At 38.7% G+C, this 16,773-nt stretch overlaps 4 protein-coding genes across 5 annotated transcripts; 1 reads left to right on the top strand and 3 right to left on the bottom strand.

Moving 5' to 3' along the window:
- Window positions 1–234: 234 nt before the first annotated feature.
- LOC141629009 (secreted RxLR effector protein 78-like) lies at window positions 235–660 on the bottom strand. Its single transcript, XM_074442084.1, has one exon. It carries the CDS (start codon window positions 658–660, stop codon window positions 235–237), a length of 426 nt encoding a protein of 141 aa, XP_074298185.1.
- A 420-nt stretch (window positions 661–1,080) lies between these two features.
- Window positions 1,081–2,184, bottom strand: LOC141629008 (uncharacterized). The gene has a single exon (XM_074442083.1). It carries the CDS (start codon window positions 2,182–2,184, stop codon window positions 1,081–1,083), a length of 1,104 nt encoding a protein of 367 aa, XP_074298184.1.
- A 2,344-nt stretch (window positions 2,185–4,528) lies between these two features.
- LOC141629007 (uncharacterized) lies at window positions 4,529–5,143 on the bottom strand. The gene has a single exon (XM_074442082.1). It carries the CDS (start codon window positions 5,141–5,143, stop codon window positions 4,529–4,531), a length of 615 nt encoding a protein of 204 aa, XP_074298183.1.
- A 4,264-nt stretch (window positions 5,144–9,407) lies between these two features.
- On the top strand, window positions 9,408–16,177 carry LOC141626507 (organelle RRM domain-containing protein 2, mitochondrial-like). Of its 2 annotated transcripts, XM_074440276.1 has the most exons (5): window positions 9,408–9,459; window positions 10,397–10,560; window positions 15,148–15,216; window positions 15,281–15,387; window positions 15,751–16,177. In XM_074440276.1, exons 2-5 carry the CDS (start codon window positions 10,398–10,400, stop codon window positions 15,853–15,855), a joined length of 444 nt encoding a protein of 147 aa, XP_074296377.1. In that variant the 5' UTR covers window positions 9,408–9,459; window position 10,397; the 3' UTR covers window positions 15,856–16,177. The 2 variants fall into 2 exon arrangements, with proteins under 2 accessions (XP_074296377.1, XP_074296376.1); XM_074440275.1 differs by lacking the exons at window positions 9,408–9,459; window positions 10,397–10,560 and adding an exon at window positions 14,332–14,617.
- Window positions 16,178–16,773: the final 596 nt, after the last annotated feature.

Raw genomic sequence — 16,773 nt, 5'->3', positions numbered from 1 at the left:
CTTCCTTACCAGCCCTCGACAATATTTTCCACACCACCCTTGAAGTTTTCTGCTCAACTTATCCCGGATAATATCAGTGATAAACTTTTTAGACCGCCCAATAACAGTCGGCAAACCCAAGTATCGCTTCTGCTCATCCACCACAGCTACACCAAGTCTCTCGGCCACCGTATCCCGCTACCCTCTCGGAACCCCCTTGCTAAACGAGACAGTCATTTTATCAAGGCTCACTAGCTAGCCAGAAGCTGCTTCATACCGTCGCAAAATATCATTAATCACATCTGCTTCCCCCAGAGTGGCCCGGACAAAGAAAATGCTATCATCTGCAAATAAGAGATGAGAAACAGCTGGCACGCTACTAGCCACCCGAAGTCCATGAAGAGCGCTCCTCTCCACCGCCCTACACATCAAATTAGACAAAGCTTCCGCACAAATAATGAACAAGTAAGGTGAGAGCGGGTCCCCTTGTCTAAGGCCTCTAGCTGGACAAAATTCCTCCGTGGGTGACCCATTAATCAGCACAGCAAAAGTAACCGTTGTCACGCAATCTATGACTCTTCGTATCCAATTCCCATCGAACCCCATCGTCACCAACACCCTTCTCAAAAACTCCCATTCCACTCTGTCATACGCCTTAGCCATGTCCAATTTCATCGCCATATGCCCCTCATTAGACCTGGAACTCTTCATATAATAAAACATTTCAAAGGCAATTAAAATATTATCCGTGATTAGTCTTCCTGGCGTAAAAGCACTCTGGTTTTCTAACACTATTTCCCCCAAAAAAACTTTCAGCCGATTAGCGAGCACCTTCGAAACTAGTTTATAGACCACATTGCATAAGCTAATTGGTCTAAAATCACGCATTTTGTCCGATGCCTTTTTCTTAGGAATTAAGACAATATTAGTCTTATTAAACTCAACTGCCGATGATTACCCACACAGGATGCTAAGAACAGAGCTCACAACATTTGGGCCAATAAGATGCCAGTAGGACTGGTAAAACAGCCCGTTCATTCCATCTGGTCCCGGAGTTTTAAGCGGATGCATTTGATTAAGAGCGTCAATCACCTCATCCTCTCAATAATCAGCCTGTAGTATCAAATTCATACGGTCCAACACTCTCCCCTCCAACCCCTGAAGCACATCATCAAAATCAGACGGTCTCGACGTAGCAAACAACTCGCGGAAGTAGTTCGTAGCCACTCTTCCAATAACCTCATCCCCAATCCGTCTCACCCCAGTTTCATCAACAAGACACCCAATAAAATTCTTGCTTCTCCTCTCCCCAGCTCTAGTATGAAAGAACTTTGTATTGCGGTCACCATCCCGGAGCCATAAAGCACGTGATCGTTGCCGCCAATATTGTTCTTCTTGTCGAACCAGTTCCGCAATTTCCGCCACTAATTTCCGTCGTTGCCGCACTTCCCCTTCAATTCTAGCCCCTTCATCCAACCGTGCCAATTGTTTTCGTTTTTTCATAATTGTCCACCTTATCTTTCCAATACTAATCTTTTTCCAAGCCTGGAGCTCCCTCGCACATTCCCGTAACACACCCCCCAGGTTTCCATTCCCCTTCTCCACACCCCTAATCACAGCTTCCTCGCACCCCTCTTCCCCCACCCATATTTGCTCAAAACGAAAAGCCCGCCTATGCACGCTAGTCTCCTCTGCTCGATCAAGGACAAGGCGAATTGGCGCATGGTCAGACCATTCACGAACCAAATGGAACAGCTTCGCATATAGAAACAACTCGAACCAGGAATTCGTGCCCATTGCTCGGTCTAAAACACACTGCCAATTAGCATCCCCACTTTGGCCATTGTCAAAAGTAAACTGGTACCCTTCCCAAGACACGTCCCTCAGACCGCACTCATCCACAGCTGCATGGAAATTATTCATCTGCCACTGAGGTCGACTCCCTCCTTTCATTTCAGTAGAATATAAAATCTCGTTAAAGTCCCCAATGCAAAGCCAAGGAAGAGACGACTTTGTATTGAGCAACCGAAGCAGCTCCCAAGACAAATGGCGATCAGAAACAGCTGGCCATCCATAGAAACCCGTCACACGCCACACCCTACTCTCCTCTTGGACCGTGAAGTCCATATGATGTACCGAAGCTGACATAAATTTACACTGTATATCTCTTCGCCACAGAAATGCGAGACCCCCCGAATGACCCATGCTATCCACTTCATATCATGACCACACAACTTCGACTCGCAAAGAAATAGTATGGCGGGGGCTTCCCTTCGCAACAAATCACGAAGGGCACGAACCGTGTCGGGGTTGCCCAATCCCCGACAGTTGAGGCTTAAGATATTCATTTTTCCTGGTGGGGTTGAGCTCCCTCAACCTCCACCTCAGGTATTAAGATGCCCCCATCTGTCAATAGTTTCGATTTCTTCCCACCCTCCGTACAGTCATCCTCCCCTCTCCCGCGTTTCCCTCCACTTATCACCACGACTTCCCTAGCCTCAATCGCCCCCTCTCGTTCCACTCTCCTCCATGTCTTCCCCATTATACCGCTACTCCTCCCCCCTCCTCTTTCACCTCCCTCCTGCCCTCCTCGATCACACCCACGACAATCTTCCCCCAACACCACTCCCATCACACTGAACCCACTGTCACCAGCACACACCCCTATACTTCCTCCCTCCACCATAATCCTAGCCTCCTGTCCCTGATTGCCAGTCCTCGACCCACCCACATCCCTTATTACCGTCTGCCTTGTACGAAGCTCCAGCCCCTCCCTTTGCTTCTCAACTCCTACGTTGTATACACCCACATCCCCCTCGACCTCATATGTCGAAGCCATCTGCTTATCTCCATCACCATTCCTTCCTTTCTTACATTTGAGGTTAAGTGCAATCGATTGGAGCTTCTATATCATTTTATTAATGTCAGATTCCGCTTCAGCTTTTCCCACCTTATTTAACTCCGCATTCAAGTCCCTCATAGCCTTCCCTGATCCCTCATTAACAGTCTTCATAACTTTCGAGGGCGAAGCCCAGAGCCACTCCCCGAACCTAATTTCGCCATCATCATAAGGACCGTTTTCGCAGTCCTTCTCCCCATGCCCTATGACCCCACATCCATAGCAGAAAATATGAATTCTCTCATATTTCACTGTAAAATCCACTACTTTCCCCTCCTTAATCTTAATCGGGATTGAGTCTTTCAATGGTTGCCTCACATCCTGGAGTATGCGGATGCGTATAGCTCTATCAATATCAGGATTTGGTCCAAACTCAGCATCAATAAATGTACCAAGGCACATACCAATTTTCCTTGCATTCGTCACACTAGTCCGTCCTCCAATAGGTAAATCATACACATGAGTCCAAATAGGAAAACGAAAAAGAGGGACATCCGTGAGTTTACCTTGATCGTTAGGTTCGTTGAAACACCATACAAATTTATCGAAGTGCCATGGTTGGCCCTCCAAAACCCTAGCTTTATCCTTTTCAGCGCCAAACTTGAACACAAACAATTTCTCCTTTGCATCGACTACATTCCCCAGTATAGGCTTAGTTGGATTCTAAAGACGAGTCATGGTATCAATCGCTGCTTTCACATTGATGGATTTCAAAGCCCAGATTTTGCCCACGAGAAACAACCTACTCCTCTCCTCCACCGCTTCAGTTTCATCATCCCATTCTATCGCTTGACTTCCCCCCTCACCCATAAGCTCTTTCCCATTCCGTGGCCGACCCGGTGAAACACTCCTCCTCTGACCCTGCATAAAGAAACAAACAGACAACAAAAACAAGCAAAAGAAATCAAGTCTCACGATCAGGATCGTGAGAGGAGACCTCGAGAAGAAGGAAGACTCTAAGAGGAAAATAGACGGAAACCCTAGGAATTTTCGAGGAAACCCTAGACTTTTTTCTATAATATTATGTTTTTTTGTGTTATATCTCTTATTTTGGAAAAAAGAAAAATATGAAGCAAAAGAAGAAAAGAAAAAAAAAAGACCGAAAAAAAAAGATTTCAAAAAAAAAGGAGATTGCTTCATTTGGTTTTGTTAAGAGATTATAATGTGGTTTGATAGAGTCTAATGCATTTTTGGATAGTGATTCATAGTCTCTCATGTGTTGTCAAAGTTGAGATAATTTCTCTAGTTGGGTTAATTTATGCTTATTATCATACATTTAGTCTTGGTTTTAGCGCTGCGACTACCGTCTTAGCATCACATTTCCATACGTGCTTTGGCACAAACCACTGTTATACCATTTGCCCATTTGCCGCCATGTTGTTCCTGATACATGTACTTTTGTCTATATTGTGGATGCGCAATAATAGGAGAAATTTCTATCACATTAGATTTCATGCATGTTTTATAAGTTGAGTGAGTGTCTTAATTCTTTCTATCTTACATATAACGGACCCTTTATGAGTACATGAGTGAATCCGCGAGAATCCGGCTAATTGTTTTTTGGTAAAAGGTAAGTATATTAATATTAACAAAAGTACATCATCCAGCGGGTATTACATACAATGTGAACATAAACGGAAAACAAAAAGATTACAGACTTAAAGATGCTATCTTATCAAGCCAACACTTATCTCTACTCTGAACTATATGCTGATTTATGGCCCAAAATCTGATGGACATATCTCGCAAAAATTGCTTGACTAGCAGCTCTGGATGAATAACCTGGTCAAAAAGCCGAGCTCTATTTCTGGCCAGCCAAATAGAATGGACCAGCTTAATGTGACAACTGGTAACAAACTTCCTGACCAGCAGACTAAGTCTTCTTCCACATCTATACCACTGAGTAAGCTTCCTGGGATCAAAGTGAATACCAAGATATGACTGCAAAAGGTAAACACAACTGGTGCTAAAAGGGCAATCAAAGAAAAGGTGAAGATGGCTTTCATCAGCTCCTGCACAGATGTAACAACTCAGACCCTGATGACACCCCATTCTATTCATTCTATCATGGGTAAACAGCCTATTTTGAATCATTGCCCAGTAAATGAAGGAAGTTCTAGGAATTTTCAGATTATTCCAACAAACCCTCCACCATTGAACTTGAGGAAGGGAAGGCCTGAGCCACCTATACCCCTCTTGCACACTGTAATCTTTTATGGTACCATTCCACTTGTCATTAACATAAGCTGACCTGAAAATACCCATGAGGTGAGCAATTTTCTTCCAAGTCCAGCTGCAATCAGTTGGGGGTGTGTAAATAGTCCAATGAATCCGGCTAATTTGTCTTGCAAGATTGAAACGTATTTGGCTGAATTATGGTATCATGTTACATCTTGAGATGAGCTGCGTTTTCTATTACCCGTGCCTTTGAATTTATTTTATTGGCACAATTTGGTCGCTACTTTGTTATAGATATGGATGGCTTAGGATTTGTATGTGCATCAACGTTAACTCTGAGTTATTCATTCACCATTTGTATGATTGCTATTTTGTATTGTGTGTTTGCTTTGCTTAGGGACAAGCAAAGAGTTGATTTGGGGAAGTTTGATGAATTATATTTATATATACATTTATGACTCCGTTTAAGTTGTTTTTGATATGGTTTTCGTGTTAATTACGTTATTTATATGCCTTTTACATTAGAATGTCGCTACTGCCGCTACTTGGTGTTTAAATGCAGGAATGACGTATTTATGAAGTAAAATAAGTAAAGTGGAGCGCCGCGGAATTGCCATGACGGAATACACGAAGCATGGCACAGAAATCTAGAAGCGTGAAAGATAATAAGTGAAGATTGCACGAAAGAAAGCTGAGAAGAGTGAGTGCATACTCGATCGAGTTGACCTGTACTCGATCGAGTGAACGTGTACCCGATCAAGTATGTTGTACTCGATCGAGTAACCTAAATTACTGAAGACTTTTACGATATTTCCTAAAAATCGTCTAAATTGTAATATATATACTAAGCTCGTATTATGTTATGAGGTTACGCTTTATTTACCTTTAGGACTCCTAAAACTCCTAAGTTTAGTCGGCTATTGTTATTTTGAATCTACAATTCATTCCACATTCATTTGCTATGGTACTTTAATCATTCTTCAATTATTATTCAATCAAGTTAATCTATTTGTTTAATTGTTCTTCTTTCATGCTTTTAATTATATCTCCTATTATTATTATTATTATTGTTGTTGTTGTTAGTTCTAGTATCATGAGTAGCTAATTCCTTTATCTAGGGTAAAGGGGATCTAGGTTGATTAGAACGGGGTTAATGATTTAATTGTTAGTGACATCACATGAATTATCGTTTGATTATTGTTCTTATTCTAATTACTTGATTTAGGCTTGAATTTATAATTAGTCTAGCGAATTAATATTATCTCCGACCGGGTTAGAATTAATATAGGCAGTGATAATCAGATAGGTTAAGTTTAATGATAGCGATTGCATGTTAAACTAAATCTAAAGGGCATAATTGAATCGACTGATCTTGTGACCTTAGGTAATTCGATTGACCTTACAATTGATTAAAATACACCCCCGGATGGTTGGCCTAGTGAACCCGCTCCCTAGACCTTTTAATATTTTTGTTTACATCGTTTATTTTATTGTAGTTAGTCTTTAGAAATCAACTAAACCAAACTTTCAAGAAAACGGTTACTTCAAGAAACTTTAAATATTGACAAACTGAATATTACCGTCTCTCCGTGGATTCGATACCTGTCTTGCTACTAGCTATTTGTTAGTAGTATTATAAGATTATTTTAATTTAGATGACACGACTTTAGCCTTATCAACCAAGCATGGTATGTTTTTTTCCCAATCGAAATATGCCTAGGAAATAATAGAGCGTGCAGGCATGTCATCGTGCAAAGATGCAGCTACACCGGTTGATACTAAACCAAAACTCGGTGTCGAGTAATCCTCAGCTCCTTACTCGGATGTTACGCTCTATAAGAGTCTTGTCGGGGCTCTCCAATACCTTACGTTCACAAGACCCGATATCTCTTATGCCGTTCAACAAGTATGCTTGTTTATGCATAACCCAATGGATGAACACATGAGTGCCTTAAAACGCATTATACGTTATCTTGGTGGTACAGCAGCCAGCGGGTTATGGCTTCGCAAGTCTGCTCCTACCCAGCTCACAACCTATAGGGGCGCGGATTGGGGGTTGGGGGGGGGGGGGGGGGGGGGGTGGGGGTTGTCCTGACACAAGACGATCTACTTCAGGTTATTGTGTTTTTCTCGGTGATAAATCGTATTTCTTGGGCTTCTAAACGACAACCTACTTTGTCACGGTCTAGTGCAGAAGCCGAGTATCGTGGGGTGGCCAATGTGGTCTCGGAATCTTGTTGGCTACGTAATCTTCTGGTTGAGCTACACGTCCCCCATGACAAAAGCAACTCTCGTTTACTGTGATAACGTGAGTGCTATTTACTTATCGGGTAATCCGGTTCAACATCATTGCACTAAACACATTGAAATGGACATACAATTTGTGCATGAGAAGTTGAACGAGGTGAAGTTTGGGTCCGTCATATCTCTTCTCGCTATCAAATTGTCGACATCTTCACAAAGGGACTTCTATTAATTCTTTTTGATGATTTTCGGAACAGTCTCAACGTTCGTTCTCTTCCCGATTCGATCACAAGTGGGGGGGGAGAATGGGATAGAATCATAGTACATGTGTAAATTATTTGCCTATTATTTGTTACCTAGTCTATTGTAATTTGTTACCTCTTTTGTAGAAATTAGTTCCTAGTTTGTAGGCTAGCATATTGTATTTATACTGATCATAATTCTAATGGGAAATCAACCATTAATCTCCTTTACTCTTCTCTTTTATGATGATGGAGATGATTACAACGATGATGAAGGTGAAGCATGTTAGTGAATATATATGGGTGATGAAAGTCAAACATGATGTTTTGGATAACTTATAATGTTGTTGTTTATTAATAATGTTGTTGGGTGATGATGATGTTGATCAAAAGATGTAGGGAGGAATATGTTGGGGTTGAAAATGGCAAAAAATGGTGGATAAGATGACTATGGTGATAAGTGACCAAGGTATGATGATGATAAAGAGAGGTAAAAGAACGGTTCTTTTTTTCTTGAGTTCTATTAAGTTCTAGGTTAGTCGTTGTGTGACATAGTGACTAGTCTCAATTATAAAAAAAAACAAAAAAAATAAGTCACAAATTATCGTTACATAAGACAACGATTTACCTCTTTTATAGCTTCTCTAGCTCTATATTTTTCGCGTGAATATTAACTAGACCACTTTTTTACGGATTTGTCACTCAAACCCTATTTTATACTCGTATTCGATATCATTTTTGATATTTTCAACATAAAAAAAGGTTTTTTTGTCAGAAACTACCTTTTATTTAGGGTCATTTGTGAACAAATACCTTTCATTTTATTTTTGGCTTTCAACTACCTTTCATTTCTTATTTTTGCAAAAGACTACCAGAATTCCACTTCCGACGAAAAAAAGTCAACTCTCTGACGCCGAGTCGTCATTTTCATTTTAAATTTAATTTTTTACTTCTTAAACCAAATAATTGACGATAAATATTGATTAAACCCAATATTAATCACCTCAATTTGTCCATCTCTTACCCGAATCAAAATCCTAATTCATCAAACAAACCACCATGAAAATTTATCAGAATATGGTAAATACTTCTTCAACAATAATGATCTGTTATGGGCAAACAAAGCCGCCTAATGTTAACTATTCGAAAATAATTATGGATTCATTCTTAGGATTACTTGTCTATTATCTAATTAGTTTTGTTATACCCACCATCTTTGCCATGAAGAGAAAAATAGGGTACTTTAATATGTCTGAGATGAACTACTCATGGATATTAGGTTGATGAATCGTGAGTTATAAGCTAAGGTTGTCGAAATGTAAAGACATAATTGAAGGTGGCAGTAAAGGTGATTTTACGACGGAGATGGGAAGGGAGATTGAGATGAAAGATAATTTTGATAAGGTGTTGGGCATGGAGATGAGCTTTTTCACATTTTGTAGGGTGAACAAATGGAGAAATCTAGGTTATATTTGTGGAAAGGAGAGAAAAGAGCAAGTTAACATCGGAAAGTTGATTTTTTTCACCGGAAGTAGAATTCTGGTATTCTTTTGCAAATGAAGAAATGAAAGGTAGTTAAAAGCCAAAAATAAAATAAAAAGTAGTTGTTTACAAATGACCCTAAATAAAAGGTGACGAAAAAAACCCTAAAAAAAAAATCACAAATTCTCACCTGTGACGGACACTATCCGTCACAAGTGAGTGACAGGTCACTTCCCTCTTACACAAATGCAAGTGGGGCGATGGTGATCCGTCACTCACTTGTGACGGATAGTGTCCGTCACAAGTGAGACTAGCTGAAAAAAAAATTCATTCTATATTACTGGTCGGCCTTGGTGGGTTCACTATTTGAGTTGACTTTTTGCAAAACCCCTAACTAAACCCTAAAACCCTCAATCTCTCACACCTAAAAAAATCCGGGAAGTAGCAAATAAGCCCCAAACGTTTACCACTACGTGCAAATTAGCCCCATAACTTTCTACGAGTGCAAATTAACCCCATTAGTTATACCCGATGTGCAATTAAACCCAATTAGAGATACTCGGGTAAATTTCTCATGGAAAAAATTAACATTACACCTAAAGATGACTAGGATGGATTAACTTAAATTAAAAAAAAAAAAAAAAAAAAAAAAAAAAAAAACATGAAAATATTACTACTTAATGCTGCCAGTCTATCACTTACCTCGTTTCTTCCCCATTGTGTCTCATTTTCTCATATTTTGAGCTCATTCATCACATCTATCCATTTTTTTCATTTTTCATCTCATTTTTGTTTGATATAGTCTACAATGCTCATTCACACTAATCGTTCACCATTTTGTAATTGAAAGTTTACCCAATTACCACCAAAAACTGTAAAAAATGAATTTTGGGGAAATTTGAACTTATGCACACTCCAATTACATACCGCCATTTTACGCGATCAGAGCTTGAAAATTAAACCAAGCTTCGCAACAATGGCGATGGTGTTCGACAAATTCGGAAGTCCATTCGTTATATTACGTGAACAAGAATCGAAGCTAGAGTTCGCCGAATCGAAGCTCGGCAACAATTGAAATTAAACAAGGATTTGAGAGAACCAACATCGAAGATAAACGACTGTCAAATTTAAAATCGTTTTTTTTTTTTTTTTTTTTTTTTTTTTTTTTATTTAAGTTAATCCATCCTATTCATCTCTCCGGTGCCATGTCATTTTTTTCCGGCGAGAAATTTACCCGAATATCTCCATTGGGTTTAATTGCACATCGGGTAAAACTAACGGGGTTAATTTGCACTAGTAAAAAGTTATGGGGCTAATTTGCACGTAGTGGCAAACGTTTGGGGCTTATTTGCCACTTCCCCGTAAAAAAATCAATGGCGATGAAAGCGGCGGTGATGGCAGCTATGTCGGCGACGAAGCCACGAGGGCTAAACCGTCTCTGTACAACATTAGCCTTCAATTTCACGCCTCCTCAACCTTCATCCCAACAACCCGCTGCTCCCGTCGCCGATCCTTCCCCTAACCTTTACGTTTGCGGTAATTTTATTATTTCGATTAATTGTATTTTTATTTTTATTTTTTGATGAAGAAATGTTGTGATTTGAGCTAAACCCTAGGTGTTCAAGTTTAGATTTTCAGGTTTGTCTAGTGTTAACGAATTTTGTGATGAGCAATTGAACGAGTATCGTTTTTGTTAATGAAATGATGTTGGAATGAGGGCGTAGTGGGTTTGGCTGCCTCGTTGATTCGTCACCGTTTGGTAGGGAAAATTTGTAAGGATGTTACTTTAGTGGCTGGAAATATTGTATTGATGATGGTTATTTAGAGTTCTATTGTATGTTTCACTACAGATATGTAAGGCCTCGGTTTGGTTGCTATACGGGAATTAATTTTCCATGATTTTACAAAATACATGAATTTCCCAAAACTCGTTTGGCTGACATCCAGGGGAGTTAAATTGACACAAGAGTTTCCAATTACCTAGGGGGCTAGGTAATCGTACTCCATTATGGAGAAGTTGGCAATTCATGGAAGAAAGAAAATCCCATGATTTGGGGCAACCAAACATCTCCCATTTTTCCAAATCATGGAATTTTTCAATTCAACCATTTTTATGGGGGCAACCAAACGAGCCTAGACATTAGAGTGTTCAGTGGTGGTTAATGAAATGAGGATGATGGATTTTGTATTAATTCGAGCTTGGCGTGACGAGTAGGAAAACAAAAAGAATTCACATTTGAGTTTTGACATAGGTTACACACCTTTTTTTTATTAGCTAGGGATGACAAGTGAGACCAATTTTCTTTTGTTTTCCTGTATTTCTATATATTTTTTTTAATATGATAAGTTGAAGTTTAATTGTGTTAATGTTTTTTGTGGGTATATTAGTAGCTTTATTCTGCATTATTCATGGAATTCCTTGGTTTGTCAAAGTCAAAAGTCTAGTGGGAGCATTATCATGTTACTTCGATTCGTTTAAAACTAAACCGACATGGGATCTTGTTCAAGTCGGATACTTGATGAAAAAATAGTCGCTTTATTTCACTTGATTCGTTACATTTTCAATTCCTCTTACATTTTGACAGGTATAAAAAGCCTAACAAAATGAAGGAAGTAATTTTTTTGGCTTTACAATGAAATATCCATGTATTATACTCATATGCGAGTGTTGGAAACGGTTGCTCAAGTTAACCTAACGAGTTGGAGTAACATAGATCTTACAAGCGTTAAAATTTCCATTTATACCAATATGCCAGTCACCCGAGTTACTTGGGCTAGAATAAAATTTGTTAGACTGTATACCCCTTACTCGCTTGAGCATTGACCTGTGTATGTTTTGTCAAGTGCCTTAGTGTGTATGTAGCAGTGAGATAGGGTTACATAACATACCCAAGTGTCAGGTTTAAGCAAGTTAGTGTTAATATGTCTGTGCTCATAATGAACCATACAATTGGATTGACACCGGTTTAAGTTCTGGTAGATATATTAATATCTGCTTGCAAGCATGGATTTATTGTGGCTGAGGGTATTCTGGGTGTTTGGGGAAGTCCAAAATAGCGTTATATGTTCCTAATCAGTTTTGTAGAGGGATAATTGAATGGTGTATTGGTCTACTATAACTGGCTCCATGAAAAAAATTCATCAACTTGATTGTATTACAGTTTTTATTTATTTATTTTTTTTCAACTCCTGCCTCATAAGTTGGAGGGAGGTATATTTTTAGATCACTAAAACATTAAGTATTTGTTGTGATATGGTCACATAATTTAACCAATTTGTGAGGATTTGTTTATCTACTACATGGAGTAAATTTTGGTATGGATTCTCCCCTACCACCTGTTTGGCTGAGGGTCTCTAGTTTATTTCATCTTTTGACATCGAAACTGTATTGAAGTTAGTAAGGTCTGCCTTCTGAGGTATTAATAGTCATCTACTGCATTATGCTTCTGGAGTGGGGCAATAGATCTTTCCGAGTTGGACGGCACTATCGTTTCTTTTAAATTTTTTCTTCAAGTCCTAGGGTCGTCCATAGGGATTGCAGTAGGTGGGATATGGATGGGGTGGAGTGGAGTCATATCCATATCCATTTAATTTTTGGTCATCCATATCCCGCTCATCCATTTAATATTTTCTCATCCATCCACATCCATATCCATATCCACCGGGTGGAGTGTTGGATATTTTCACGCTTATAAAATTTAAAGGCAATACATCTTAAAAAAAATTAAGACGATAAAATTAGAAGGCGCACATCACCAAACAAATCATCTTACATATTGGAGTACACCAATTTTAGAGAGATGATAAAATTATGTGAATGGGATACCGTATAGAGAAGGGACGATTTATGATTTGGGCCAAAAATTGAGATTGGAAATCGGTGTATCAGTAATTAGTAACGTTAGTAAGTAGTGGAGTGGTGGTGTTAGACTCTTAGTGGGCTACGGATTACTTTGGCAATAAAAGTCAAATAGAGTTTTAAAAAGAAATTTTCATGTATTATTTTTTTAATCAAAATAATTATTAATTTTTAAAAAAACTAATTATAAACATTAATTTAGGATATCCTCCGGGTGGTTAAGCGGGTGATAGACTATGATCTATCCCAGCATAGATTTACCCATATCCATATCCCATCCTAAATTCAAAAAAAAAAAAATGTAATCCATATCCCACCCATTTAATTTCGGGTGGATGGGATATCCACAGCCACCACAGGGGTCCTGCCGTCCCTAGTTGTCCTTCTATTGAACAGTCTCTGTGTATTTAACACGTGGTAAAATTACATTTGTGTCTAAACTTTTATTCTTCGAGCTTCTATAAGTTGAAGCATTGGCCATTCTCATGCATTCACATACACATTGGCTTGTTGTCATTGTTATTACATCTTCCTTTTCTGTTTAAATTTCTTTTTACAATGATTCTGAGTAGGTCTTCTTGTGAACTCAAAGGTGCCCTATAACTTAAGAAATACTCCGTAGTTAAATAGTTGAGGTGCCCTATGTACAATTCTATTGTCATTTTCCATTTCTAGTGAAGCTAAGACTTACTACTAACTTTTGTCCTTAAAATATGATAGAATAAAGCAATATGGATCACTAAACTGTTTGTGGTTCATTTGCTAAGGAGCAGCCGTGTATAATCACAAATATTGACCTAATAATAGGGTAAGATTGCATAGATATGACCCCTTGCTTTGGGTTATAGGTTGGACTATTGGAGCTGAGGCATTGGAATTATGTTGTCATTGTTGTTGCTAGGGTGTTTGGCCGAGATGGTCGCTAAATCTAATTAATTAGATAACTAATGTATTTATTGTGTATAAGCAGCCGAGCTATGTTTACAATGACAATTGCATTTCACTAATGTAGTGTAAAATGTTTTACCATTTTGCAAAGTAAAAGTGAATCTGTCATTTGCCTTGTTATAATGTTTTGAGCAACCACCAACTTGCTGTTGAAGTGCTTATTGAGTGGTCATTTGACAAAGCTGAACTTTGGGACTTGTTATTTTGGAAGAGGTTTGAGGTTTGGAATATCTTAGCGATTGAAAATGAGCTGTAAGACACTAATTTATTTGGTTGTCTTGATTGTCAGATTCCCCTTGGGAGCACAATTGAATAATTGATTGCTTTAGCAGTCTATCAAATTATTACTTGCTGAGAAGTTCCTTATATTTTGATACTTCAGTGATAAAATACCTTTCTTTTTTGGAGAATCCTATTTTTACAGTTGTTATATACACACGCATTTTTTTAACATTCATTATACACTCTATTTGGCATTTGCCTATGGTCCCTACAGGAAATTACCCCTCCAAGTTAGAAATATTTCCAATCTTGCATTTCATTTCCCCCTACCTTCTTTTTTCCTTTATCACTGCATACTTGTTCCTATCGTCTTTGTCATAATGCTCCATTCCTTAATCTCGGCTTTAGTTACAGGCTTACAGCCCATCACAACACCAACTTTTGGCACTAAAACATCAAATTCATTCTTTGTCTTGCATAAATGCAGCTCTCTACTGCTCTCTCGTGCATTTAGTGCCCTCATATGGGTGCTCTTAATGTTGAATTCCTTTGAAAATGACACAGGTTCCGTGCTTTGTGAATTGTGATGAACACAACTTATTATTTCTTGTGAATTTTAGGCTATTCTTTTGTGGATGATTGGATCATTTGTTGGTGCTTTACTTATATGGGGAAGTAAGGGTTTGTCAGTGTGTTTGAGAGCAGGGGGAGTTAGTTAGTGGTGCAGGTGTAAGGTATATACTTTGGTGGATGTATCGTGTGTATTATGCTGCTATTATATACTTGGGGATGTGGTGGGAAAGCCAAACTAAATCCATAGACGGTAAATTATTTCCTCAATGCACATAATTGGGAGCAAACGATATTCATGCACAGTGGGAAATCAGGCTATAAGAAAATTTTTATGATAAGATATTTGGTCAAATTAAAATCCATGCCATTTGGTAGACATTGTTCATCCTAATGTATTCAGTCATTTTCTTTGAGCCTGGCTGCCTTGTTCATTGTTTCTCAATTGTTCGTTCTTTTGGCTTTCTGATGTTCAAAAGACTTTATTTTTTTTATTTTTTTTTCTTTGATATTTTTGAATGTAGGCCTCAACAAACGCACAACTACAGATGGATTACATGAAGCGTTTTCGAAGTTTGGCGAAGTGGTTCATGGTATGCTTATTACAGATATTGTAGATGTCAGAATTATGATTCATTGTGTCATTGTTATATGCAGCAAAAGTCGTGACTGATCACGTCTCAGGCTTTTCAAAAGGTTTCGGCTTTGTGAAATATGCTACTACAGAAGAGGCGAAATCTGGAATAGAAGGCATGAATGGCGCTGTAAGTGAACTGTATGAAACCATATTATTTCTTATGTACGCTGTCTTACCCCTGTGTTAGAACACAGATACTGTTTCAGAATGACCCAAGATGAAAATTGTATCGAGAACGGTATCAAATGACCCTTACTTAACAATAGAAAGAAGGGTTACTGACTTACTGTACCTTCAATTGTTTTGGGAATCCATCTGTCCTTGCACATTTGAAACTTAAATTAATATCATAGATGCTCAATTATCCTCGGGAGTTACTTTTCTGTAATGGGGTTTTGAGATTGTCTACTGTCCTTTTGTCAATAGTTTTTGTGATGGTCTGCATGAATCTTGAGAAACAAATGACCTTGTCTTTCCCTTTTCTTTGTAGTTTTTGGACGGTTGGGTAATTTTCGCAGAGTTTGCAAAACCACGGCCAGCGCCTGCATATCAGCAGCAAAATGGAAGCCCTCCCTTTGGGAAAAGGGGATATTGATGAATTTGGAGGTTGTCCCATTTATTTGGATCACAAAATTATATGAGACGGTTTCGTATGTGAGACAAACCTATTAGCCTATAATTAGACGAGTAATACACAAGTATTTAGGTTTGTATTACACGGGACACCGTCTCATACAAGACTCTATGTTGGGGTTGAAATAGCTGTATTTTTTAAAGGTCGGGTGCTCATTGATTATACATTCCTACATGACTATGGGAATTTGCCCTATTATTCATGCTTGTAATATGACTTTGTAAGCTAAATCAATAAAGATTGATGCGGCTGAAATTCAAGGTGATATTAAAGTTTCTTCAAATAATATAGGTTTGTGCCAAGTCGGCATTAAGTTCATTTCATTTGATTGTCTCATTAGCTAATGTTGTAATGATAATCTAAGCTCGACAGACTATTAGTGTCCCTATACAATCGACAAAGCTTAAAACTTCTGCCATTGCTCCTATCATTTTCGGCACAAAGTCTCATTGAAGACGGACACTATTCGTCACAAGCTGAAAACGGATAGTGCTCCTCTCACAATATGCAAGTGGCACTATCCATGAGGTGCTTCATTTCCCTCCACTTACCCTCTCACTTGCCTTATTGTGAGAGGGGCACTATCCGTCTTCAGTTTGTGGCGGATAGCGCCCGTCACAAGCAAGGCCAACTACATTTTCAGATAGAATTGTTGAGCTGCTGTTGTAATTTGTGGCATCGTTAGAAATGATTTCATTATGTTTGCGGCAATTCTTGACAACAACGCTGGCCTAATGTTTATAATTCCGTTTAAGAATGTTTTTTTTGGATGCAGAACAATTACGTCCATATTCATGGCATTTGTTTTACTTGATAGCAGTGTTATGACTTGTTCTTTTGGACTAAAACTATTTGAATTGAACTGAACTGAACTGAATT

The sequence above is a fragment of the Silene latifolia genome, chromosome Y (assembly GCF_048544455.1).
Source record: "Silene latifolia isolate original U9 population chromosome Y, ASM4854445v1, whole genome shotgun sequence".
NCBI lineage: Eukaryota > Viridiplantae > Streptophyta > Magnoliopsida > Caryophyllales > Caryophyllaceae > Silene > Silene latifolia.
The sequence above is the reverse complement of the archived record's forward strand: the minus strand, read 5'-3'. Positions and strand labels throughout refer to the sequence as shown.

Bases quoted from the DNA above. Each gene is read 5' to 3' on its own strand.
- LOC141629009 (XM_074442084.1), bottom strand. From the start codon at position 660: ATGGCGATGAAATTGGACATGGCTAAGGCGTATGACAGAGTGGAATGG.
- LOC141629008 (XM_074442083.1), bottom strand. From the start codon at position 2,184: ATGGGTCATTCGGGGGGTCTCGCATTTCTGTGGCGAAGAGATATACAG.
- LOC141629007 (XM_074442082.1), bottom strand. From the start codon at position 5,143: ATGGGTATTTTCAGGTCAGCTTATGTTAATGACAAGTGGAATGGTACC.
- LOC141626507 (XM_074440275.1), top strand. From the start codon at position 14,434: ATGCTCCATTCCTTAATCTCGGCTTTAGTTACAGGCTTACAGCCCATC. The intron at 14,618-15,147 runs GTTCCGTGCTTT...TTTTGAATGTAG, and splicing joins TTCCTTTGAAAATGACACAG to GCCTCAACAAACGCACAACT. The intron at 15,217-15,280 runs GTATGCTTATTA...TGTTATATGCAG, and splicing joins GTTTGGCGAAGTGGTTCATG to CAAAAGTCGTGACTGATCAC.